Source organism: Culex quinquefasciatus, chromosome 1 (genome assembly GCF_015732765.1).
Source record: "Culex quinquefasciatus strain JHB chromosome 1, VPISU_Cqui_1.0_pri_paternal, whole genome shotgun sequence".
Lineage (NCBI taxonomy): Eukaryota > Metazoa > Arthropoda > Insecta > Diptera > Culicidae > Culex > Culex quinquefasciatus.
The window spans coordinates 56,502,670-56,530,128 of record NC_051861.1 but is presented as its reverse complement, the minus strand read 5'-3'; the positions used below and the strand labels follow the sequence as shown (position 1 = coordinate 56,530,128).

The window sequence follows — 27,459 nt, the reverse complement described above, 5'->3', positions numbered from 1 at the left end:
ATGCGTTGACCAAAATTTATCAAACACAGCCCCAATCTGACCTAAAAAACTAAACTGCATCGCCCCAGATTGTCAAAAGTAATTTTTCATACGTAATTTGCTGCACAGGAGGGAAAATATCTCCAAACTCGAAGTATTGAAACCGAAAAATCAATCATCACTCCTAATGTAAACATTTACTGACGTGAGCAGGATAAACTCTTTGTTTACAAACTCACATTGGCCTAATTACATTGTTTTGCTTGAAAAAAACAATCCGTCAGACGATTTGCTCCCGGTAGATCCCGGAGCTAACCTGAGTTTTGTTTAGATTCGGATGAACACGGATGAACTCGAACCTAAATTAGCTCTCACACAAGTACCGCGGTGGGCTTGACGCGGGTGCCAAATAAGCTTTGCAACGCAATTAGGTCCCTGCGGTGGAGATGCCCTTAGTGCTGAAGTAAAAACTGTTTAGCTTTTACTCGCAGCTGTGACAGTGACCGGGTTTAAGTGCTAGATGGTTACTTAGGTAGCGCTCGTAGGGCGGCTTGTTTCTGCTCGAACGAAAAGCTACAAGAAATCGATCTTGCAACCCTGCCAAAACAGATCGAGCAGTTTTTCCTCAAGTTTGGCAACTCGGTGTTTGTTTTGATTTTTTTCTAGCAGTTTGATTGTTAAAATAAAAAGCAACAAGAAACTCGGTGATTTTGGCGTGTTTCTGTATACGGACGCTGAGGAAGTGCCGCCGGCGCCGGCCGCCGATGAGTCCAAGGTGCTGGACGACAGCATCGAGTGTCAGAATGGTTGGATTTGATCTCGAACGGAAGCAGCACACCGAACGCGGCCGTCAGCTCGAGCAACGTGTACAACTCGACCCCAATCCAGAAGCAGTTCGAAATCAGCTCGGAGAGCGTGAGCAAGATTACGCGACCCTCGGTAGACAACAGCCACCAGGAGGACGAGGAGGAGCACGGCGCCATCGTGATTCACACTCAAGCGCAACGGACAGTTCGGGGACAATCTTCAGTCAGTCGAAGGCACCACTATTTAAGGTTAAGCACACCGTCCGAGGGGCCAAGTTGATGATCGAGGAATTCACCAAGATCAAGCAAGGATGATGAGCTATCGGACGCGGAACTGGACCAAAGCAGTTCCAACGCGAAGACGCCCAAAACAACCACCGAAAAGTGGTCGAGGAATGAAGCGAACCCGCACCGAGTCCGAAGTCGAAGCAAGCCTCCTCGAAGAGCGCCAAGAAGCAAGAGCCGGAACCGCCAGTGAACCAGGACGATTGGTTGTGCTGTATGGCGCGGTGGTCCGACCGAAAGTACTATGCAGGCAAGGTCACAAGGGAGACAACAAGTTCATGATGCTGTTCGTGGCAGTGCCTCGAAGGCCGAAGGCGACCACGTCGACCGGATATGCCGTAGGTCCAAGCGCCCCCGGTGCTTCTCCACCAAACGATGTTTTTATTTTATCTGTTTTTTTCAACCGTTTCCAGCTCGTTCTCCCGGCAGTGGTTTGTGTACTTTCCAGCCAGCCCGTGTTTCGGCAACTCGTCTGCGTTCCGGAAGGTCCTCCCAGCAGTGGCCCGCGTTCCGAAGAGTCGTCCTCCTGGCAGTGGTTTGTGCGCGTCCCAGCAGCAGCCCGCGTTTCCGCAACTCGACCGTGTTCAGGAGGGCCGTCTACGGCGGACTTCCAGGATAAATTCTGGTTGCGTGGCCTGTCACCACCACGGCACCTTCAGCTTGCACGAAAGCACAAGAACCTTCAGGGCGCTGAGATGCAGGTACCTGCGTAGAATTTGAATTGCGGTCGTCGACCTTCGATGATCTGATGACCGCCAGACTAGGAGAGCATCACAGATTGCCACCAGGATACATGTTTTAGTCCAGGTTGAAGCGGAGCCGTTGAAGAACGTGCATCACGTGTGCCAGTATTGTCTGGCAGTTTGAGCCAAGAAAGCAGCTGAACGAAAAAAAGGTTGGAGCTGAGTAAATATTCGAAAAGGTTCATTAACTACAAGGCGCAGAGTACGGGAACCTGATCTGCACTGAACGACTCAACTCAACTCAGATCCGCATATGACATCAGTTTCAAAAAGTACATCAACGAACTCGACACGGCGAGATTTTAATATGATTTAATAGGGTTTACAAAAAAACGATACTAATAATACTAATAATTGTATGGAAAGACCTCTTACACTTTTCCCGCACTTTTTTTTATTCAGTAAAAGTAGAAAATAAAGTCATGCAATATAAAATCATCGACATGCAACACTTTTCTTTATATGCACGTGGTGGACTCACATGGGGAAGTTGAATAGCAATGCCGATGAAGTTATCTAATCTGAAGACGTATCCGGCCTTTTGAGCGATTTGTACCTTCTGGGCTTCACTGAAGGAATTCATTTTGTGTTTTGTTTTGTGAAAGTTTTCAATATAAAAAGTTTATTTGGGTGTTGGTGTTTGCAAACGCCCAGCTGGAGTAGCAAAGGCCTCAAATATCCGCGTTGGACCTTTTACGCTCTCTACCGCCGGCCATCACCGGAAATCTGCTTCACATTCCGAATTGTGGTGGAACTATCCAGCTTAAGGGTCGGCGATGGTGACCTTGACCTGGAAGCGATCTTTTTGGAACCATCACCGCAAGGCGGGTCGTAATACGCAGGATCTTGGTCGGCATGCGAACCGGGCCCTTAACGCGCAGCTTCTGCTTCTTGGCGCCGCTGATCAGGTCAGCGCACACCTTCTCCAGGCTGCGGACATTGCGCAAGGTCAGCGTGACGCGGTTCCGGTGAAGGGTAGCGGCCTTTTCGATGTCCTTTCTAGTGGCGGCCATTTTGCACGATTTTCATGGATTTTCACTTGTCCTGGTCGAGATAATCGAACGGGAACTTTGATGGCAGTAAACGAAAATGGTAGTCGTGCGGTTAAGTGGCAACGTGGCCGTTTTTGTGTTTCCGCCGGAAAAATTTTCAGCTCGGCACTCGGGTTAGCTTCGGCTGGTGCCGCCGTAGATGATGGTGTTGTTGCTGGTGAAGGTCGCAGTTTTGTGCCATGAGCTGTGTAGACTTTAGTGCAGTTGGACAACCGTCACTTGCTAAATCAACGACGGTTTTAGTTGTAACTCGTAAGCGAAACCTGCATGGCCGCGGGCAAATTCGAGGTGGCCCTGGTGGGAGACGAAGATGCTGCCACCCGAACCAGCGAGCAGTTCTCTGAAAAGAGAAAAAAAAACAAGTAGTCAGTCAAAACTCTCAACCCACAAAGCCGGTAAATTCCCTACCGGAAAGTTCTCGCCGTCGTCGTACCAACAAAGCCGGTATTATCAGATGCTTCTCCGACTTGGCCACCGGTAGTCGCGTAATACCGTTTTCTCCGCGGCACAGGTTCCTTTTGCCAACAAACGTGAACGTGAAAAAAATGAAAAGTTCAAAACAAACAGCTCGACTGATTTGACAACGAGATCTGTCATTTGCTCTTGACAGTTCTCGTTGTCAAAAAAATCGAGCAGTCTGAAGTGCGAACGCAAGAAAAGGCAACAGAAAAGGCGAGCTAAGACTGTCTGCAGCGCGAAGTTTTATAATTGTTTCAAATTGCGAGCAGTTTTAAATTTTTAGAACTGGAGGAAATGAAACTAGAACACGGTGCTCGCAACGCGCTGATCTATATGTTGTTTCAAAAAATGCTTTTAATTGTGTGCGTATGATTATCAACACAGCATCATAGTGTGTGTGTAAGAATACGTGGATATCTCTATATATCTGATTTTTTTTTTGAAACTGAGTTCTATTCCAGTTCCAAATCGTCTCACGTTTGAAACAAACTCGTCGAGCAGTTTTATTCCGGTTTCAAAATACTGCTCGAAAAATAAAACTGCAACTCCGCGTTGCGGGTGGTCTGTTTCAGTTCTATTTGAAAAATGAAACAGCTAGAACAAAGTAGAGCCGCGTTGCAACCAGTCTAAGACTGTCTGCAGCGCGAAGTTTTATTGTGGATTTAGCTCGTAGCTGGATTTTCTGGCATCTTCTCACGGTCATTGGAAACGGTCGTGGATAGACCTAGGGGTTCCCAGTTGGAGTGAAAAAATTCAATTTATAGAAAAATTATGGATTATAATTTTGCTTTTTTATCACTTCTCCGACATCAGGAATAATTGTTTGAACATGCTCGCAATTTTTTTAATCGGTCGGAAAAATATTATTTTTCTTGAAAAAAGGTGCGGGTGGTTATGTTACACATGACAAAGAACTTTGCAAGATGGTTGTTGAAATTTTCGATTACATTGTCTGGTCCAAATTTCGTAAGATTCACTAGATTCATAATTACCATAAAGTTTGATACCCATATTGCCCCTACTCTTATGGTTCGGCAAATGTGCCCCCATCGGAACATCCGCGGGGCCTCCGGCCACTCCGGATTGTGGCCACTACTGCCGAAATATCAAATTTCATATCCAGTATCAAAAACCATAAAGTTTGATACCCATATTGTCCCAACTCTTACGGTCCGGCAAATGTTCCCCCATCGGAACATCCGCGGGGCCTCCGGCCACTCCGGATTGTGGCCACTACTGCCGAAATGTCAAATTTCATATCCGGTATCAAAAACCATAAAGTTTGATACCCATACTGCCCCTACTCTTATGGTTCGGCAAATGTCCCCCCATCGGAACATCCCCGGGGCCTCCGGCCACTCCGGATTGTGGCCACTACTGCCGAAATGTCAAATTTCATATCCAGTATCAAAAACCATAAAGTTTGATACCCATATTGCCCCAACTCTTACGGTCCGGCAAATGTCCCCCCATCGGAACATCCTCGGGGCCTCCGGCCAATCCGGATTGTGGCCACTACTGCCGAAATGTCAAATTTCATGTCCGGTATCAAAAACCATAAAGTTTGATACCCATATTGTCCCAACTCTTATTGTCCGGAAAATGTCCCCCCATCGGAACATCCCCGGGGCCTCCGGCCAATCCGGATTGTGGCCACTACTGCCGAAATGTCAAATTTCATGTCCGGTATCAAAAACCATAAAGTTTGATACCCATATTGCCCCAACTCTTACGGTCCGACAAATGTCCCCCCATCGGAACATCCGCGGGGCCTCCAGCCACTCCGGATTGTGGCCACTACTGCCGAAATGTCAAATTTCATATCCAGTATCAAAAACCATAAAGTTTGATACCCATATTGCCCCTACTCTTACGGTCCGACAAATGTCCCCCCATTGGAACATCCGCGGGGCCTCCGGCCACTCCGGATTGTGGCCACTACTGCCGAAATGTCAAATTTCATATCCAGTATCAAAAACCATAAAGTTTGATACCCATATTGCCCCTACTCTTACGGTCCGACAAATGTCCCCCCATTGGAACATCCGCGGGGCCTCCGGCCACTCCGGATTGTGGCCACTACTGCCGAAATGTCAAATTTCATATCCAGTATCAAAAACCATAAAGTTTGATACCCATATTGCCCCTACTCTTACGGTCCGACAAATGTCCCCCCATCGGAACATCCCCGGGGCCTCCGGCCAATCCGGATTGTGGCCACTACTGCCGAAATGTCAAATTTCATATCCAGTATCAAAAACCCGATTTAATCCCACCTGGGGTGAGATAGAGCCTTTCTTACAAAAGGAAGTTAACGGCAGTTGATTTTTTTTTTTTTTCAAAGAAATAGCAATATAAAGAATGGTCCATTCATAATACAATTCCAAACTCAACCATATTTTTTCGGTTTTATCCCATATTCCCGAATCCCACTTTCCTGAATCCCATATCCCTGAAAATCATTTCCAAAATTCCACATTCCTGAAAATCATTTCCCCGAAAGTGCCATTTCCGAAAATCATTTTCCCGAAATTTCCACATCCCGAAAATCATTTTCCGAAAATTCCATATCCCCGAATGTCATTTACCTGAATGGCCATTTTACCGAACTGTCGTTTTCCTGAATTTACATATACCCGAATGGTTATTTCCCGAAAGTTCCATTTTCCCGAATGATATTAACTTAGATATAAACTAAATTGTTTTTTAGGGATATTTTTACAAAAGTATGACCTTAATATTAAATTCTCCTACGTGTGTTTTAAATATGAAAAAACAAATGACCGTATTCATAAACCACGCGGAAACTTCAAGAAAGCGAGGTTTGAGATCATCCATGTTCAATAAAAGATTTTTTTGTATCGGACAATTTTCAGCAAAGCACAATTTTCCAAAACGGTATCCACGTGGTAAGGATTGCACAGCACCGAAATGATCAATGTATCAAATCGACCCTGTCGTGCTATCTTGTCGTTTGTCGCTTTTTGACGTTCCGAGAAAAATGCGTGTTAGTGTTTGACCTTGAATAAACGAAAAATAGAGCACGCTATGTAAACAATAACAATCACGTTATATTTTGTTGACCATTCTGTGCATTGTCCTGAAATTTGTTTGAATTCATATCCAGTATCAAAAACCATAAAGTTTGATACCCATATTGCCCCTACTCTTACGGTCCGACAAATGTCCCCCCATTGGAACATCCGCGGGGCCTCCGGCCACTCCGGATTGTGGCCACTACTGCCGAAATGTCAAATTTCATATCCAGTATCAAAACCATAAAGTTTGATACCCATATTGCCCCTACTCTTACGGTCCGACAAATGTCCCCCCATCGGAACATCCCCGGGGCCTCCGGCCAATCCGGATTGTGGCCACTACTGCCGAAATGTCAAATTTCATATCCAGTATCAAAAACCCGATTTAATCCCACCTGGGGTGAGATAGAGCCTTTCTTACAAAAGGAAGTTAACGGCAGTTGATTTTTTTTTTTTTTCAAAGAAATAGCAATATAAAGAATGGTCCATTCATAATACAATTCCAAACTCAACCATATTTTTTCGGTTTTATCCCATATTCCCGAATCCCACTTTCCCGAATCCCATATCCCCGAAAATCATTTCCCCGAAAATTCCACATTCCCGAAAATCATTTCCCCGAAAGTGCCATTTCCCCGAAAATCATTTTCCCGAAATTTCCACATCCCCGAAAATCATTTTCCCGAAAATTCCATATCCCCGAATGTCATTTACCTGAATGGCCATTTTACCGAACTGTCGTTTTCCGAATTTACATATACCGAATGGTTATTTCCGAAAGTTCCATTTTCCCGAATGATATTAACTTAGATATAAACTAAATTGTTTTTTAGGGATATTTTTACAAAAGTATGACCTTAATATTAAATTCTCCTACGTGTGTTTTTAAATATGAAAAAAAAACAAATGACCGTATTCATAAACCACGCGGAAACTTCAAGAAAGCGAGGTTTTGAGATCATCCATGTTCAATAAAAAAGATTTTTTTTTGTATCGGACAATTTTCAGCAAAGCACAATTTTCCAAAACGGTATCCACGTGGTAAGGATTGCACAGCACCGAAATGATCAATGTATCAAATCGACCCTGTCGTGCTATCTTGTCGTTTGTCGCTTTTTGACGTTCCGAGAAAAATGCGTGTTAGTGTTTGACCTTGAATAAACGAAAAATAGAGCACGCTATGTAAACAATAACAATCACGTTATATTTTGTTGACCATTCTGTGCATTGTCCTGAAATTTGTTTGAATTTGGTTGCTGAGGTCCCGAGTTATAATTACAATCGTTTACGGTAGTCGGGCATGTACGTGTGTCAAACGCATTCTGATCTGAAACCTCTTTGGCCAGTTGTCTCACTTACAGCAATTTTCAGAGTGTGTCAAGTTAGCACGAGACAAAATTTTTCGGTTTTTATTGAATATCTCAGAATTGAAATCGAGTTTTGGGCAATGTGAGCTGCACAAAATGGCTTTCTTAATTCAATTTGGCCCAAAATCGACGTACGACAAGTTAGCTCGAATGCGACGAAATGAGAAAAATAGGCAAATGAATTAAGCGGCACGCAGCTATTTAGATTTGTTCATTAGAAATAAGGGAGCGTTCTTTTATTACGTAACGCAAAATTTGGGATTTGGGAGAAACTCAAGTGGAGCTGGAATAAAACGCTCGTAAAAATCTCGGAATTTTTTGAACGTTCAATTGTGGACATGATACTTCATTGATCGCCACTTCGAACCCGGTCAGGCGGTATGCCGTTGCCCAGAACCGCGCGCGCGGTTCTGACCTTGAAGTTCGAAAATGGCCGTTCGGGGATATGGTCATTCGGGAAAATGATTTTCGGGGATGTGGAAAATTAGGGGAAGTGGCCATTCGGGAAAATGGTTTTTAGGGGAAGTCGCCATTCGGGGATGTGGTCATTCGGGGAAATGGATTGTTCGGGGAAATGATTTTCGGGTAAATGACATTTCGGGAAAGTGTCTTTTCGGAGATGTGGCATTCGGGGAAATGTCTTTTCGGGAATGTGGGTTTCGGGGAAATGTCATAGATTCTATTTTTTCATATAACTGAAAAGCGCTGGTTTTTGCCCCATTTGCCATGGCCGGTTGTAAAGCATTTTCGATTTTTTAAATTAGAACACATTGTTTTTGAGACAGAGAATTAGCTCACAATTTGCGATGTTCGTAATGTTTTCTGCATATCGCTAAATTGTTCGTTTTCTCTGAGTGTTTTTTTGCACTTTTCAAAATATTAAAAATTAACGAGAAAACAAAATAATTCCGTCTTGCTCCAATGCGTTAAAGTGGTTACAAAATAACTGGCAGAAAGTGTTTCAACACCCGAGAATTTGCCGTGTTGTAAACAACGATGTAACGGTAAAGCCGCATAAATGTTCTTGAAAGCTTTGAAACGCCTACTGTAATTCACTAAACTGTCATTTAGGCGTTAGGCAAAATTGAGAGCTTTCAATAAGCAAGCATTTAGGCGTTTTGGGATTGGGAAGCATACAACGACTGAGCGCTCGGTGGGACTTCACTACGACAAACGCAAACGTACCGAATAAACCACCGTGGTGCGCTGGTACGATGAACAAAAATACTAATACACAAAAAGGCTAGTACCGAAGCTAGAAAACCAAACCCGCGATGTGCGTTGTCACTGGCACATGGGAAGCTTAGACGTTTCCCAGAAATTCGTTCGCTCAGAGTTCGATCAGAGAATGAGCAAAACAAAAAAGAAAGGCAAAAGAATGAGCATGAGGCTTCAGAACAGATAGCTGCTTGCGTCTAGTTTGCGTTAACTGAAGCTTAGCATAGAAAATAATGATAGGCGATGTGTGATGAACGAGCAATCGATAAAGCAACTTGCACTAAAAGGGTAATCTAGTATCAAAACTCTGTACGCGCCAGCATCACGCGCCAGCATTGCTCGCGTCTGCATGTGAAGCTCAACTTGGCAACTTGTCGACGGGGCGACGAAAATCGATCGTCCATGATTTTTTGCAGATTTTTCGAATGAATATTTCTCGAGAAATGATTTGGGAACGAAGCTTGATTTGGCGTCGGAGCCAAAAGCAAACACTATACCTTTCTTTAGTAAGAAAGGCAAAAATGGAAATTTTCTAAAATCTGAACGGTAAATCCAAATGAGGTCAAATTTGTTTCAGAACATCGAGTATGGTCTAGATTATGATGTGGAGAAAAAATTAGATAAAATGCCAAAGGAATAGTTTTGGCATTTGGTGAAAATTGGCTTTTACCTTTTTAGGGTTTTCCCCTCACAGTGAATTAGTCCACAAGCTGTAAATCAAAACCACATTACCGACATGGATGAAAATTTGGGAGGATGTAGGGCTGGAAAAATGCAATTTTTGGACAAATAAACGATTTCAATACTTCAATTTTCGACCGAATTTTCATTTGAAAACCGCCTGATTTGGTGAAAACACACTCCGAGTCCCCATAAAAATGGATAAATTCAAATTTGGTATGGAACTGGTTCAGGTTCAGCACATCCCCTTTCAAATGCGCCCAAGAGAGCTTAAATCCATAATGTGGGCTCTGAGAAACCCCTACCACAAAATTGAGCACTTTTTACCACACACGGACGTCACGCGTGCTCTACAGTAAATTAAGCGCCAAAATTCGGATATTGGAGGTAGACGAATTCTGTCATTGTCAATCGATCGGGCGTCGAAAATCGATCGTCCATGATTTTTGCAGATTTTTCGAATGAATATTTCTCGAGAAATGATTTGGGAACGAAGCTTGATTTGGCGTCGGAGCCAAAAGCAAACACTATACCTTTCTTTAGTAAGAAAGGCAAAATGGAAATTTTCTAAAATCTGAACGGTAAATCCAAATGAGGTCAAATTTGTTTCAGAACATCGAGTATGGTCTAGATTATGATGTGGAGAAAAAAATTAGATAAAATGCCAAAGGAATAGTTTTGGCATTTGGTGAAAATTGGCTTTTACCTTTTTAGGGTTTTCCCCTCACAGTGAATTAGTCCACAAGCTGTAAATCAAAACCACATTACCGACATGGATGAAAATTTGGGAGGATGTAGGGCTGGAAAAATGCAATTTTTGGACAAATAAACGATTTCAATACTTCAATTTTCGACCGAATTTTCATTTGAAAACCGCCTGATTTGGTGAAAACACACTCCGAGTCCCCATAAAAATGGATAAATTCAAATTTGGTATGGAACTGGTTCAGGTTCAGCACATCCCCTTTCAAATGCGCCCAAGAGAGCTTAAATCCATAATGTGGGCTCTGAGAAACCCCTACCACAAAATTGAGCACTTTTTACCACACACGGACGTCACGCGTGCTCTACAGTAAATTAAGCGCCAAAATTCGGATATTGGAGGTAGACGAATTCTGTCATTGTCAATCGATCGGGCGTCGAAAATCGATCGTCCATGATTTTTTGCAGATTTTTCGAATGAATATTTCTCGAGAAATGATTTGGGAACGAAGCTTGATTTGGCGTCGGAGCCAAAAGCAAACACTATACCTTTCTTTAGTAAGAAAGGCAATTAGTAAGAAAGGCAAAAATGGAAATTTTCTAAAATCTGAACGGTAAATCCAAATGAGGTCAAATTTGTTTCAGAACATCGAGTATGGTCTAGATTATGATGTGGAGAAAAAAAATTAGATAAAATGCCAAAGGAATAGTTTTGGCATTTGGTGAAAATTGGCTTTACCTTTTTAGGGTTTTTCCCCTCACAGTGAATTAGTCCACAAGCTGTAAATCAAAACCACATTACCGACATGGATGAAAATTTGGGAGGATGTAGGGCTGGAAAAATGCAATTTTTGGACAAATAAACGATTTCAATACTTCAATTTTCGACCGAATTTTCATTTGAAAACCGCCTGATTTGGTGAAAACACACTCCGAGTCCCCATAAAAATGGATAAATTCAAATTTGGTATGGAACTGGTTCAGGTTCAGCACATCCCCTTTCAAATGCGCCCAAGAGAGCTTAAATCCATAATGTGGGCTCTGAGAAACCCCTACCACAAAATTGAGCACTTTTTACCACACACGGACGTCACGCGTGCTCTACAGTAAATTAAGCGCCAAAATTCGGATATTGGAGGTAGACGAATTCTGTCATTGTCAATCGATCGGGCGTCGAAAATCGATCGTCCATGATTTTTTGCAGATTTTTCGAATGAATATTTCTCGAGAAATGATTTGGGAACGAAGCTTGATTTGGCGTCGGAGCCAAAAGCAAACACTATACCTTTCTTTAGTAAGAAAGGCAAAACCATAAAGTTTGATACCCATATTGCCCCAACTCTTACGGTCCGACAAATGTCCCCCCATCGGAACATCCGCGGGGCCTCCGGCCACTCCGGATTGTGGCCACTACTGCCGAAATGTCAAATTTCATGTCCGGTATCAAAAACCATAAAGTTTGATACCCATATTGCCCCAACTCTTACGGTCCGACAAATGTCCCCCCATTGGAACATCCGCGGGGCCTCCGGCCACTCCGGATTGTGGCCACTACTGCCGAAATGTCAAATTTCATATCCAGTATCAAAAACCATAAAGTTTGATACCCATATTGCCCCTACTCTTACGGTCCGACAAATGTCCCCCCATCGGAACATCCCCGGGGCCTCCGGCCAATCCGGATTGTGGCCACTACTGCCGAAATGTCAAATTTCATGTCCAGTATCAAAAACCATAAAGTTTGATACCCATATTGCCCCAACTCTTACGGTCCGGAAAATGTCCCCCCATCGGAACATCCGCGGGGCCTCCGGCCACTCCGGATTGTGGCCACTACTGCCGAAATGTCAAATTTCATATCCAGTATCAAAAACCATAAAGTTTGATACCCATATTGCCCCAACTCTTACGGTCCGAAAAATGTCCCCCCATCGGAACATCCCCGGGGCCTCCGGCCAATCCGGATTGTGGCCACTACTGCCGAAATGTCAAATTTCATGTCCGGTATCAAAAACCATAAAGTTTGATACCCATATTGCCCCAACTCTTACGGTCCGACAAATGTCCCCCCATCGGAACATCCGCGGGGCCTCCGGCCACTCCGGATTGTGGCCACTACTGCCGAAATGTCAAATTTCATATCCAGTATCAAAAACCATAAAGTTTGATACCCATATTGCCCCTACTCTTACGGTCCGACAAATGTCCCCCCATCGGAACATCCCCGGGGCCTCCGGCCAATCCGGATTGTGGCCACTACTGCCGAAATGTCAAATTTCATGTCCAGTATCAAAAACCATAAAGTTTGATACCCATATTGCCCCAACTCTTACGGTCCGACAAATGTCCCCCCATCGGAACATCCGCGGGGCCTCCGGCCACTCCGGATTGTGGCCACTACTGCCGAAATGTCAAATTTCATATCCGGTATCAAAAACCATAAAGTTTGATACCCATATTGCCCCAACTCTTACGGTCCGACAAATGTCCCCCCATTGGAACATCCGCGGGGCCTCCGGCCACTCCGGATTGTGGCCACTACTGCCGAAATGACAAATTTCATATCCAGTATCAAAAACCATAAAGTTTGATACCCATATTGCCCCTACTCTTACGGTCCGACAAATGTCCCCCCATCGGAACATCCCCGGGGCCTCCGGCCAATCCGGATTGTGGCCACTACTGCCGAAATGTCAAATTTCATGTCCAGTATCAAAAACCATAAAGTTTGATACCCATATTGCCCAACTCTTACGGTCCGACAAATGTCCCCCCATCGGAACATCCGCGGGGCCTCCGGCCACTCCGGATTGTGGCCACTACTGCCAAAATGTCAAATTTCATGTCCGGTATCAAAAACCATAAAGTTTGATACCCATATTGTCCCAACTCTTACGGTCCGGAAAATGTCCCCCCATCGGAACATCCCTGGGTCCTCCGGCCACTCCAGTCCAGGTGGTGGCCAGTTCCAATGATCGACTCCCGCGACTGCCATGTCTTAGCTGGTCCTTGCCTCCAAGCCATCTACTCCCAGACCTCCAGGCCGTCTGCTACCTGGCCACCAGGCCATCTGCTTCTGATGTGTTCTCGTCGACGTCCAGCAATAGAATGAATTTTCGGGACCGACCGAGCCGAGTTTTGTTGGCTCGTCGACGATCCGAAAATTATGAGGTGGAGTGGGGGTGATTTTAGATACATCAATCTCACGTCTCTCGATTGACTGATTGGGAAACGTTCGTTCATCCAACCGGCGTGCACCAAAAAGAGGGGAAATTTGCCGAGAGGGGAATTCGTCACGTAACGTTTTCGCTTCGCGAAAATTTTGGATTGACACCACGTATAGAAACCTTAGGACAAAGTTCTTTGTCAAAACTTTCATTTTTAATCACATGATCACCCCTAATTCTGGCTCGATGCCGCCATCATGCGACCGCGTGCTCCGTTTGTTTGTCAACAAAGCTGCAGCTGGATGGTGAGACGAAGTGAGGGGGGAAGAGATTTTGACATTTTTATGCCCGCATCTGGCCCGCCGCCTATTTCGTCGGTCACTGAGTCGCCGGTCGTTTCCTGTGACCGAGTCCAGCTAGGAACTGATCGTACAATATAATTGTTTCAAATTGCGAGCAGTTTTAAATTTTTAGAACTGGCGGAAATGAAACTAGAACACGGTGCTCGCAACGCGCTGATCTAAATGTTGTTTCAAAAAAAATGCTTTTAATTGTGTGCGTATGATTATCAACACAGCGTCATAGTGTGTGTGAAAGAATACGTGGATATCTCTATATATCTGCTTTTTTTAAAAACTGAGTTCTATTCCAGTTCCAAATCGTCTCACGTTTGAAACAAACTCGTCGAGCAGTTTTATTCCGGTTTCAAAATACTGCTCGAAAAATAAAACTGCAACTCCGCGTTGCGGGTGATCTGTTTCAATTCTAATTAAAAAATGAAACAGCTAGAACTAAGTAGAGCCGCCCCAATCAAACCGTTCTCCGCTTGACGGGTTCATTCCGCTTCGAATTCCGCTTCGAAAATTGCTTCGAAATTTTCTAAACGGTTTGTCTGGTTGGGTTCCGCTTCGATTCCATTTGAGCAATTTTTGCACAAGGGCGACACCTGCTGGTGTATGGTGGAACCTCGATGACATTTCGCCGCGTTTCGCCGAAGCGGTTTTCTTGTTGATTTTTGGCAATCAAACGTCAAAGTGTTTGGAAAAAAGTGGAAAACTTGTTCGGTCATGTTTTCATTCGCGCCACGTTTTTCGAAGAAAAAAAAACATTTTACTGTGGAAATAAAAGGTAAGTTACGCTGCATTTCTGATGATTCGGACCATTAACCCAATAACCGACGACTCCTTCAGATTCCTGGCCACCGTTCCCGGGCTCGATGGAACCGGCTTCTTGCATGTGTCTTCCAGCCGTTTCTCCGACCTGTTCAGCTTGTCGGACCCACTCTGAATCTTGTTCAGTGAGATCTTCAGCTCGGTCAGTCGCGCGCTCCGGCTAATCTTAGCCTTGATCTGGTCCATGGACATTTTGCTAACGCTGGATTTCCACCAGAGCAGGAACCTGTGCAATCTTCGTCGGCGCTTTTGGCGGCACTGAACTCTGCCTTGGCCGACGCCAGCGGCAGGGACGTGGTGGCCAATTTGGCCTTGGCCGGACTGGCCTAGAGGCGCTTCTTTGGCAAGAGCATCGCTATCTTGAAGAGCTTGACCTTTGGCTGCTCCAGCATCTCCCGGGTCTTCTAGTTAACGGCGATTGCTCCGATGCGCTTGATGGACCGCGTCGCCTTCGTAAACCCGTCGTGTCTCCGGCGTTGCCGCCATCTTTTTTATCGTTCTGGCGTCTGTGGCCTATTTTTCATCCCAGCCGGAAGCAGCAGCGGCGGTCGCTGGCCTCTTTTCTCGGTCCAGTTTTCGCAGGATATCATCATCGTTTGCATGTCGACGAATCTGGCGCAGGTGCCGGCTGTGGCCAAGGGCCATAATGAGGCGGTACAAGACGATGGATTGGCTGGGCGAGGACATGGTCAAGCGTTATGTGAACGTACAAATGAAGGGCCGTCGGGGAACTCGAGAAGTTAGAGTACCGAGGCAAATCAAACTGGAGTGTTGCGAGTTGCATTCCGTGGAAGTACTCTACCGGAAGTACATCTTGCGCATCGTTGAAGATGACTGCTGTCAAAATAAAAAGGCCAACTCGGACATGCAGAACAGATAGCACCCGCGCTTCAGCGGATCATCTTCAGGAGTCGGTGCAGTCGTGGCACTAAGATCGAGGTTGAGTTGGCGTGCAGAGTGATGGACAGAGCGCTTTTTGCCATGGACCAGACCAATAGCGAGAATCTCTGGGCGAACGAACGATAAGGTCAGTTTGAGTAGGATTTTGCGAAATTAATTTTTAACACCGGTTTCTGTTTTAGGCGAAACTGATTATGGAACCGACCAGGGTGCAGAAGATCGTCAAGGTTAACAGGCACATCGGTTGTGCACGTCGGGACTGAAGGCCGATTCGGCGATCTGTGTCGATTTGATGACCGTTAAATCTTGGTCCCGGTCCGTGTCCAAATTAAGGTCGCTGCTACAAAGGCCAAAAATTGAACGGCGCGAGCCAAGGAGGTGGTAAAGGAGCAGCTGGAACCGGAAGTGATTGTGGTGGCGTGGCGTAACCGGGGAGTTGAATCTTTTTTCAACTAATTCCGAAAAGAGATAACTTGGTGTAGCATTCTACATTAAAATCTTTTACTTCCTTCCTCCTTTCAGGTGCAGCTTCCCCTTCCAAATCCAGCAGCAGCTCCGGCCAAACGAGGGCGCGAGAAGGCAACCGCCGAATCGGAGGCTGCTTTAGTAATTTTCTGGATGTTGCGGTACCGGAATGCGTCTTGGGGATCAAGGTGACCACCGGGATGGTAGAGCAGGATCGGCGTAACTTTAGTCGCGGTGGAGGTCGCCGAGGTTATCGACGGGATGTGGGTGCAGGAGGACTGTCGTTGTGTCGGTGCCGTTAACTCGAACGTGTACAGGATGAAATTAAAGCTGGTGGACGAAAATCAAGACTTTAACCTCGCTGTGCAGGGCCTGTACGATGGACTTCAGTGGCAGATCAAAACAGCTGAATGCAAGCAATCGTTAAGGTGATGGCGACAACGCGGCGATCGGAGCAAGGCAAACTGTACGAGACACGTTAGCTGCCCAAGAAGAGATGTTGGAGAAGAAGCTGAAGGCGGACCAAAAGCTAGTACCATCCTAACGTGTCTGCAAGTTTGCGTGGGAAATGTTAGCCCCGACTTGACCGAAGTCATCATGGGAATGTCGCAGTACAATCTACTGGTACAGCAGCAACAACCGCCAACGGGAGTGCTGCGCTAGCATCGTGTTCTGGAAGCACACTTCACCGCTTCTGCGCTGGGAGGTCAGATCTTCCCGGGACCTTCTGTTGAATCGCTGTCCTGATTGGCCTCGAACATGGCTGGGTTGAACCTGGAAGCTCCTGAAAACAGTGTTTTCAGCTTTGGAAGTGCCCTTGGCAATCTGGTATCGACTCCGGCATCACCTTCGCGACTGCTGACCGGTGTCCCCTCAAACAGCCCGTTCCCGTTGATGTCAATGCCGCCGACTGGAACCGTTGGAAACATTAGCCGTCTGCCGCAAACACCAACCGGAGACAAGCGGAACATGGCCGGTGCGGGACAGGCGAGTTTCCCCGAGATCTGAGGTCAAGTCTATCAGTGCATGTTGCGGAACCTGTTCAAGGAGTACAAGTTCTTCCCGCAGTAACCGGATTTCGACCGAAATGAGCCTGAGCGAGGTGGAAACCATCGGCAAGAACCCCCCAGACAGCGGGGAGAACACTTTAACCGGAACCGCAATAACCCTGAAAAGCGACAGGATCGCCGTCAAATTCATCTCCAAGACCGTGCTCGAGGAGAACGTTCCTTCCGAACCTTCTTCTCGTTGACCCGATTGTGGCACGCTAAAGTGTTCCGTACTGCCGCTGAGCAACAACGCCAACCTACCCCATTCAGGAAGAAGATCTGTAAGTAAACTACCTCCCAAGCAAAACTTCCTTCTAATCCCAGCTACCTTTTTCCAGCTTCGGTCCTCACAGCGTGGACATCTCGCAACTCGAGCGGTTCGATCAGTCGGCTGACGAAGCAATGGAATTTGAAGCCGTCTAGCTGGTTGGGAGTAATCCATGGCCGCCGATGTTTCCTAAGTTCCCTGTACCAAGAAGGAGGATCTCAGTACACCGAAGAGGACGTTCCTAGATGACCTTCGATAGCCATGACAACGATAAAGTGCAGACACCGTATGCCAGCGCCCAGCGGCACAGCGTGGACCAGAGCGGAAGAACTGCGGACGAGAACCATCCGATCATACAATGGTCAAGGCAGGAAAATTTCATCTCTAGCGGAAGTCACCTTGCTCGACGGTTTTCCGCGATCCTCGGAGCATCTGATCCGGTGATTTGGTCCTCAGTTCAGCAACGTCGACGCGGCCAACAGACTTCAGCGGTGCGATTCCTCAGAGGTGCGGTCTGGACAACAATTTCCTTTCAGTGTAATATGTTGTGAAACTTACATTTTTTTTGTAATTAAAAACATGGGGATTCATGGTGGGGAGTTTTTTTCTCGATTAATTTTTATATATTAATAAAAATTGCCTAAGATAGGCCAAACAGTTAAAACCTTGGCTAAAACAGTAATGAATTCTAATCTAATAAAAACAAAAATAAAATCAGAAAAAAAAACAAGAAGAAGAAGCACCCAATCAAACCGTTTTCCGCATGACGGGTTCATTCCGCTTCGAATTCCGCTTCGAAAATTGTTTCGAAATTTTCTAAACGGAATCTCCGGTTGACTCCGTTTCGATTCCGTTTGAGCCATTTGGCACATTAGCGACACCTGCTGGTGTACGGCCGAACTTCGGTGACATTTCGCCGCGTTTCGCCGAAGCGGTTTTTTTTAATGTGTGAGTGTGACAAATGTCAAACATGTCAAAGTGTGTGCTAGAAAATTTGAAGAAGATGCTGCCTTTTCCTTGACCGGCGTGAACTTCATCTTGGACGGTTTGTCCTCGTCATCGGCGGTAGCCTTTTCGTCCGGCTTACTGCCCTCGGTGGGTTTGGCCACGTTGGAGAAGCTGAAGCCCGTTCCGATCGTGGAACGTGTCGAGCCAAACACCGAAGCTGAATGGTTTGGCTGCCGCCGGAGTCGGTGCCGCGGCCGTGTTTGCCCCCGAGGAAATCCTCTTCCAGAAGCACGCCAAGTACGTACTTTGTTCGCTTTTTGAAAATTTTGCCGGCCCGGCAGGCATCGCAAGATTCTACTATGTTGAACTTGGACTGGATTAATCTGGAGTTTTCTTTCTTTTTTAGATTCACGAGAGCGTCCTTCGCCGTGAGTCGGCTTTCTTTTGCAGAACCAAGCCAATCCAGCCAGGAGGGAAGTCTCAACGACGTCACCCCGGAATTCGGACTCGCCGACTCGACGTAAGCGCGCTTTGTGCAGCAGCTGTGTCGGGACTTTCCGCGGGAGCGTGTACCGGTGTACCGGTTTCGGTCGAAGCGGTCAAAGCCAACTCCCAGTCACTGGTGCGGTCGTCCGTAATAGACACTGCCTGGGGCAGTCTGGTGGTGGAGATCGGCTACACGTTTACGGGCTCGCTCGAGGACTGCAGGAACCACATGCTGAAGGTTGGCGGCCGGAAGATATCAGCGCAGGATGTTTCTAAGATTATTTCGTCGCTGTCGGAGAGTCCTCCGGGTAGAGCAGTGGCGCTAGCACCACCGGTACACAAAGGTCAAGGTTCACGGTCCCGGAATCCAACGATGAAGAAGTTCCGATCGATACAGGGGAAACGGAGTGTACTGAATCGCAATCTATTAAAAGCAATATGTTTACTGTTAATCTTAAAAAATAAAAAACAAAGGGGAAGCCGGGGTTGGGAAGCGTTTGATTTTGCGATTAATTATATTTAAATCAAATAAAATCAGCTGTAAATGAAAATAAAGAGTTAAATAATTATTTTTGGTTGAATTTTGGTCCAACCACAACAAAAAAAGAAAACCTGAATGGAAAAAGAAGAAGAAGAAGCAGCTGTCAAAAGCAACCCGTCCATTCCGTTTCGATTCCGTTTAAATTCCGCTTGAACCGATTTGCGGCGAAAACTCAAACGGAACCGGTTGTTGCGTTTGAAACGGAATGCGGTTTAGAATCTAAAACGAACACTGTTTAGAATTCGAATCGAACTTTTTTCGCTCAAGCGGAATTCTAAACGGAATTCAAACGGAACGCGCTGAGTGGGCAGCTGTCAAACCTTACCCGTCTATTCCGTTCTGATTCCGTTTGAATTCCGCTTAAACCGATTTGCGGCGAAAACTCAAACGGAACCGGTTGTTGCGTTTGAAACGGAATGCGGTTTAGAATCTAAAACGAACACTGTTTAGAATTCGAATCGAACTTTTTTCGCTCAAGCGGAATTCTAAACGGAATTCAAACGGAACGCTCTGAGTGGGGCGTTGCAACCAGTCTAAGGCGCGTTAGTGCATCTCCAGCGCTGGGTGCAAACATAGCCAATTTTAAAATTTCAAAATTTCAAAATTTCAAAATTTCAAAATTTCAAAATTTCAAAATTTCAAAATTCAAAATTTTAAAATTTCAAAATTTCAAAATTTCAAAAATTTCAAAATTTCAAAATTTCAAAATTTCAAAATTTCAAAATTTCAAAATTTCAAAATTTCAAAATTTCAAAATTTCAAAATTTCAAAATTTCAAAATTTTAAAATTTTAAAATTTCAAAATTTCAAAATTTCAAAATTTCAAAATTTCAAAATTTAAAATTTCAAAATTTCAAAATTTCAAAATTTCAAAATTTCAAAATTTCAAAATTTCAAAATTTCAAAATTTCAAAATTTCAAAATTTCAAAATTTCAAAATTTCAAAATTTCAAAATTTCAAAATTTTCAAAATTTCAAAATTTCAAAATTTCAAAATTTCAAAATTTCAAAATTTCAAAATTTCAAAATTTCAAAATTTCAAAATTTAAAAATTTAAAATTTTGAAAATTTCAAAATTTCAAGAATTTAAAAATAAAAATTTCAAAATTTCAAAATTTCAAAATTTTAAAATTTTAAAATTTCAAAATTTCAAAATTTCAAAATTTCAAAATTTCAAAATTTCAAAATTTCAAAATTTCAAAATTTTAAAATTTCAAAATTTCAAAATTTCAAAATTTCAAAATTTCAAAATTTCAAAATTTCAAAATTTCAAAATTTCAAAATTTCAAAATTTCAAAATTTCAAAATTTTAAAAATTTAAAATTTCAAAATTTCAAAATTTCAAAATTTCAAAATTTCAAAATTTCAAAATTTCAAAATTTCAAAATTTCAAAATTTCAAAATTTCAAAATTTCAAAATTTCAAAATTTCAAAATTTCAAAATTTCAAAATTTCAAAATTTCAAAATTTCAAAATTTCAAAAATTTCAAAATTTCAAAAATTTCAAAATTTCAAAATTTAAAATTTCAAAATTTTAAAATTTCAAAATTTTAAAATTTTAAAATTTCAAAATTTCAAAATTTCAAAATTTCAAAATTTCAAAATTTCAAAATTTCAAAATTCAAAATTTCAAAATTTCAAAATTTCAAAATTTCAAAATTTCAAAATTTCAAAATTTCAAAATTTCAAAATTTCAAAATTTCAAAATTTCAAAATTTCAAAATTTCAAAATTTCAAAATTTCAAAATTTCAAAATTTCAAAATTTCAAAATTTCAAAATTTCAAAATTTCAAAATTTCAAAATTTCAAAATTTCAAAATTTCAAAATTTAAAAATTAAAATTTCAAAATTTTAAAATTTCAAAATTTTAAAATTTTCAAAATTTCAAAATTTCAAAATTTCAAAATTTCAAAATTTCAAAATTTCAAAATTTCAAAATTTCAAAATTTCAAAATTTCAAAATTTCAAAATTTCAAAATTTCAAAATTTCAAAATTTCAAAATTTCAAAATTTCAAAATTTCAAAATTTCAAAATTTCAAAATTTCAAAATTTCAAAATTTCAAAATTTCAAAATTTCAAAATTTCAAAATTTCAAAATTTCAAAATTTCAAAATTTCAAAATTTCAAAATTTCAAAATTTTCAAAATTTCAAAATTTCAAAATTTCAAAATTTCAAAATTTCAAAATTTCAAAATTTCAAAATTTCAAAAATTTCAAAATTTCAAAATTTCAAAATTTCAAAATTTCAAAATTTCAAAATTTCAAAATTTCAAAATTTCAAAAATTTCAAAATTTCAAAATTTCAAAATTTCAAAATTTCAAAATTTCAAAATTTCAAAATTTCAAAATTTCAAAATTTCAAAATTTCAAAATTTCAAAATTTCAAAATTTCAAAATTTCAAAATTTCAAAATTTCAAAATTTCAAAATTTCAAAATTTCAAAATTTCAAAATTTCAAAATTTCAAAAATTTCAAAATTTCAAAATTTCAAAATTTCAAAATTTCAAAATTTCAAAATTTCAAAATTTCAAAATTTCAAAATTTCAAAATTTCAAAATTTCAAAATTTCAAAATTTCAAAATTTCAAAATTTCAAAATTTCAAAATTTCAAAATTTCAAAATTTCAAAATTTCAAAATTTCAAAATTTCAAAATTTCAAAATTTCAAAATTTCAAAATTTCAAAATTTCAAAATTTCAAAATTTCAAAATTTCAAAATTTCAAAATTTCAAAAATTTCAAAATTTCAAAATTTCAAAATTTCAAAATTTCAAAATTTCAAAATTTCAAAAATTTAAAAATTTAAAAATTTAAAAATTTAAAAATTTAAAAATTTAAAAAATTTAAAAATTTAAAAATTTAAAAATTTAAAAATTTAAAAATTTAAAATTTAAAAATTTAAAAATTTAAAAATTTAAAAATTTAAAAATTTAAAAATTTAAAAATTTAAAAATTTAAAAATTTAAAAATTTAAAAATTTAAAAAATTTAAAAATTTAAAAATTTAAAAATTTAAAAATTTAAAAATTTAAAAATTTAAAAATTTAAAAATTTAAAAATTTAAAAATTTAAAAATTTAAAAATTTAAAAATTTAAAAATTTAAAAATTTAAAAATTTAAAAAATTTAAAAATTTAAAAATTTAAAATTTAAAAATTTAAAAATTTAAAAATTTAAAAATTTAAAATTTAAAAATTTAAAATTTAAAATTTAAAATTTAAAAATTTCAAAATTTCAAAATTTCAAAATTTCAAAATTTCAAAATTTCAAAATTTCAAAATTTCAAAATTTCAAAATTTCAAAATTTCAAAATTTCAAAATTTCAAAATTTCAAAATTTCAAAATTTCAAAATTTCAAAATTTCAAAATTTCAAAATTTCAAAATTTCAAAATTTCAAAATTTCAAAATTTCAAAATTTCAAAATTTCAAAATTTCAAAATTTCAAAATTTCAAAATTTCAAAATTTCAAAATTTCAAAATTTCAAAATTTCAAAATTTCAAAATTTCAAAATTTCAAAATTTCAAAATTTCAAAATTTCAAAATTTCAAAATTTCAAAATTTCAAAATTTCAAAATTTCAAAATTTCAAAATTTCAAAATTTCAAAATTTCAAAATTTCAAAATTTCAAAATTTCAAAAATTTCAAAATTTCAAAAATTTCAAAATTTCAAAATTTTAAAAAATTTTAAAATTTTAAAAATTTCTAAAATTTCTAAAATTTTTAAAATTTCTAAAATTTTGGAGCAAATTCGGCCGCCAGCCGCTGCATGTTGATAGATCGCAACAGTTCTTTGCCCTCATTAGGTTCCTTGGCCTTTGCAGTAGCGAGTTCGGCAATCAGAGCAGGAGCATCCCGGTTCCGAGACTCGAGGATTCGGCACGATTCCGGCGGTTACAGGTGTCATGCGTAGGAGGCAGCGGCGCCAAGTTCTGACTGAGAAATTGGGGGTTGGGTCATTTGGGCAATCTGAGAAGATGGCCAAGATCAATCCGGTAGCTAGGTCGGTGGAGAATTTTCTCGAGCAGCAAAACGAAAATAAAAAGGAAACAAACAAAAAGAAAAGGGCACTAAAAATGTGAGACAGAATCGTAAAAGATGAACCAGCAGACGTGTAAGGAGTCATTTAATCTAACCACTTATGGGAGCGGGTATGTCCTCAACGGGATGCACAAGCACGACAAGACAGAGGAAGACAATTTGGACGCTGCATACGCGTGAAATCGGAAGAACTGAGCGGATGATCAGAATTCTAACACAAGTTTTTTCAGAACACCCGCCGGCAGCACCACCAAAACAACGAGCTCCGGCAACAAGCAAATTCTCAACATTTACGAGAGCATCATCGAGATTTTTATTCCACCGACCGAATTTGTTAGCGGCTCAAATGGCCACTTCATAGGCGACAACCCGTGCTTGGCCATCGGAACAACAACGGGATTCCGCAGAACAATTTCAATAGGAACAGTTAAAAAATCTTTTTGTAATCAGAAGTGCACGTGTAAGGCGGGAAGAAACGATGGAACAAAACAGACAGACAAGGAAAATGAAAGCTGTCATTTGAAACGCTGTCACTACGCACAAGGGCGCCTCTGGTGGGGAATCCGAAAAGTAATAACCATGCTTCTCGATATTTGAAAAAAAGTTCGTTACATTTTTGGGACAGCTTGGTGACCCCGACTTTCATGTCTGTTTGTCTGTGATATTACTCGATCAGTGTGTAAGCCAACTTTGTTGTGATGCCTCCATACTGTTTTGATTGACGAAAATTCATGTCGGTGGATGGACCAACTTTTTTTTGTTTATTTAATTAAAAACAAAATAAAATATGACTATTTTTACCTGCAGAAGTGGTCAATATCATCATCCAAAATCTCCAACGGCATCACGCAAGCGCTGATGCTATTAAGCTTGACAGAAAAAAGGCGGAGAGAAAAGGTGCGGCGAGAGTGGAAATCGCTCGTTTCGATTTGGTGCCAGAGCGACAAAATATTTTTCAGGGATGTTTATCCTCGCGTTCAACACAACTTGTTACACTCAGAATGGAGCACCCGCAGTCGAGCAGTTTTTGACAGTTCGCTCCATAATAAATACATTGTAGAAAACGTTTCTTAATCCACCATTAGGTGGTTGGTGCCTTCCTCATATTTACAAAGTTATAATGAAAATAAGTTAATGAAAAAAATATATATACCTGATACAGACTTTTCCAAAAAACATGCAGACTTTCATTCGAAGCAATGTGGCAACCGGGCGTTTCGCATCTGGCGCGACTCTCGCACGTAAACAAAAAGACCCGGCCTTTTTGAGGTTATGCAAAAAATCACCCTTTTTTGTAGATACAAATATCTTTTTCTTAGCATAACTTTTTAAATACATTACTAAACAGAATAAATTTTAATAGGGTCTTATGGGACCCCAAAACGAATCGAATGAGGCTGACCCGGCCAAAATCGGTTCAGCAAGTTCTGAGAAAATCGTGTGGAAAAAAAATCATGTCTACACACATCCCCACAGACATTTGTTCAGAATTTGATTCTGAGTCGATAGGTATACGTGAAGGTATATCTAGGAGTCGTATTTAAGAAGTTCAATTTTCGAGTGATTTTATAGCCTTGCCTCAGTGAGGTGAGGAAGGCAAAAAGCAAAAACTGCTCGAATGGAAGTGCTCCATTAGAGTTGATAAGTTTGCGAAGCGTAGTGTCAGATAAGTCGACGGTAACATTTCAAAAGGCATCATGTACATTTTGACACTTTCTGGGATATTGTATATTCTAAAAGTACTTCTAATAAGCACAAGCTACCTCTCCATCAAAAGTGAGCAAAAGTTACTTCAGTAAAGTTTGTTTAATCATGATTTTAAATAAAGTAACATAAACAAAATCTCTGCCATCAGCAGTCCCTGTTTATATAGCCCTGTCAACCTGTCAAACAAAAGACTACATGAACCTCGTGACGAAAAAAAGCAACAAGAAAAAAGCGCCATGTACATTCGGCGAAGAAAAACGAATCATAACAAAGCGCCCCCCTCAGTGACAGCAGGGTGATATCGACCTGGGATGGGATAAACAGAGAGAAAAAAACCTATTGTCAAACTAAACCACTTTCAACATGGCCGCTTCTGTCAACCTAAACCAGTCCTTTCTTATTAGGAGAAAATGAGAAGTATTGTAATTGGAGTTGAGAAAATTAAAAAAATTAAATCAATTTCACAAATAATTGTAAATTGCATTAATAGATTGTTTAAAATATTTTCAATTGAAAGGCATTTATTTCTATCATACACCAAATGTTGACTTATCAGCATTTTCAATTTAAAAATAATACATTTCATGAACTGACTATTCTTTTGCCCATTTAAAACTATTGTTATTTTTTCGCGTTACATAGAAATGTCATCTAGATTGAACAATATTAAACCTGTGATTCCCATGAAATTAAAATGTGGCGTGAAGAAACAACATCGTACTGGATTTAAAAAGCAAACAAAAATAATGGCCACAGTTTAGCCTATTTGATTTTTTTCGCACTTTTTTATTTCAACTCATTGCCACAAATTGAAAAACAAACTTTTTTGCTCTTTGAAGTGAATGAATTGGTACAAATTTGAATTCTTGCCAGCCATTTCTTTCGATTCTGACACCTTAGGGCGTGCGACCTATGGAATGTTAACTTTCTTCAAAGCTGAGTAAAAATTGCCGTTGAATTGGACGTGCTCCTCTTTGAGGAACTGGGAAAGATTTATTTACTTTCTTTGCGTAACGGGACAACGACAGGAGCAGATCTAGGAAAAAATCTCCCCTCCCATTTAATGACTTGCAGGCTCGCTTGTAGGCTTTTTAGGATTTTTTTAGATTGAAGTAAGAAAACGCATTTAAATCGTATTGCATTTTTCACATCCAAATGAAAATTAAAAAACTTACTTATAAAAACACATAAAAATAGTAATAGTAATAGTAATAGTAATTTTATTTGGCAACGATATCCTGTTAGTTAGACTTTTATCAGGGCAAGGACGGAAACTGTTTAGAGTATTAAGTTGGGAGAAAGAAGTGAACATTTTTTGACTCATCTTTGATTTGCCAACCATTTCAAGTGATTTGTATCCGGCAGCTCCTTATGAACGGATCCACCGTAAAACGATGGAACATAAACTCAGGATTCTCCACCCACGTCCAACCGCAAATTTTAACAGCCAAATTCAAAAAAAAATCTGCGAGGGAAAACTAAACAACATTTCAACCAAAGAAAAAGTCATCCGCATGCTTGAGCACTGAGTTGAAAAACATCATCAAGAAAATTTGAATTGTCAAGCTATCTGAATCACAGATTGCTTGATATTTGTTTTCGAACACAAATTTTCTTGCAAAAAACAGAAGAAGAATACAAACGTAAACACTCAAAAAGAAGACTCTATCCAGCCGTCCCGTCCCAGGTTTGAACCAAAACTGGCACTCGACGAGTGCGGCACTCAGTGCCGCACCGGCTCTTCAAACGAACGTACCATAAGTTATTAAATACTATCTTCGAGTGAACTGTTGCGTCACTGAAGCGTTTATTTCCAACATCATTGGCGTGTAGGCCAGATCCTTGCGCATCTTTTGGTATATACACTGAAAAAAATCCCACATAGCAAATTCATGTGCTTTTTCACGTGAGCTGCTCCAAAAATCAACACGATAATTTGCCATGCTTTTCACTTGACTTCGATGTGTTTTTCATGTGACATGTATGTGATAATCATTTGAAATCAGCTGATTGCAAGCGAGATTTTCTTCATTCTTTTTTCGCTTGGTTTTCACTTTGGATTCAATAGAATTTCACTTGGATTTGCCCCATTCGACTTTTCCCTTGATTTCATAGTGAAAATCACGTGAGATTGAAATGTATTGGTGTTTGATGAAAAATTACTTATTCGTAAGATGGCGACGGACGAAGACGGTCCAATTTGCGTTTTCTTTAATTGAATAGATATTTTTTTGTGTATTAAACTAAAATTAAATCAAACTAGAACTTTTTGGTAAGTATGTAAACAGTGAAAATCGACAAATTACGTAAATGCTAACATTCGGCAATGAAATTTCGAGAATTAAAACTCCGGCTAAAAGTTGGCTCCTGATTTTTTTTTTCAGCACTG

At 40.5% G+C, this 27,459-nt stretch overlaps 3 protein-coding genes across 3 annotated transcripts; 2 read left to right on the top strand and 1 right to left on the bottom strand.

The window, feature by feature from the left end:
- The first annotated feature begins 525 nt into the window (after positions 1-525).
- On the top strand, positions 526-1,689 carry LOC119769684. Its single transcript, XM_038263044.1, has 2 exons — positions 526-1,412; positions 1,484-1,689. The coding sequence occupies exons 1-2, from the start codon at positions 1,097-1,099 to the stop codon at positions 1,687-1,689; spliced, it is 522 nt and encodes a 173-aa protein (XP_038118972.1). The 5' UTR covers positions 526-1,096.
- Positions 1,690-2,561: 872 nt separating this feature from the next.
- LOC6044486 (40S ribosomal protein S20) lies at positions 2,562-2,899 on the bottom strand. Its single transcript, XM_001861963.2, is given in 3 exon segments — positions 2,562-2,617; positions 2,620-2,640; positions 2,643-2,899. Coding segments are annotated over 3 exon segments (246 nt in total). The 5' UTR covers positions 2,827-2,899; the 3' UTR covers positions 2,562-2,576.
- Positions 2,900-17,596: 14,697 nt separating this feature from the next.
- On the top strand, positions 17,597-23,258 carry LOC6044484. Its single transcript, XM_038263037.1, has 4 exons — positions 17,597-17,718; positions 18,341-18,596; positions 18,706-19,232; positions 23,147-23,258. Exons 1-4 carry the CDS (start codon positions 17,597-17,599, stop codon positions 23,256-23,258), a joined length of 1,017 nt encoding a protein of 338 aa, XP_038118965.1.
- The last annotated feature ends 4,201 nt before the right edge of the window (positions 23,259-27,459 follow it).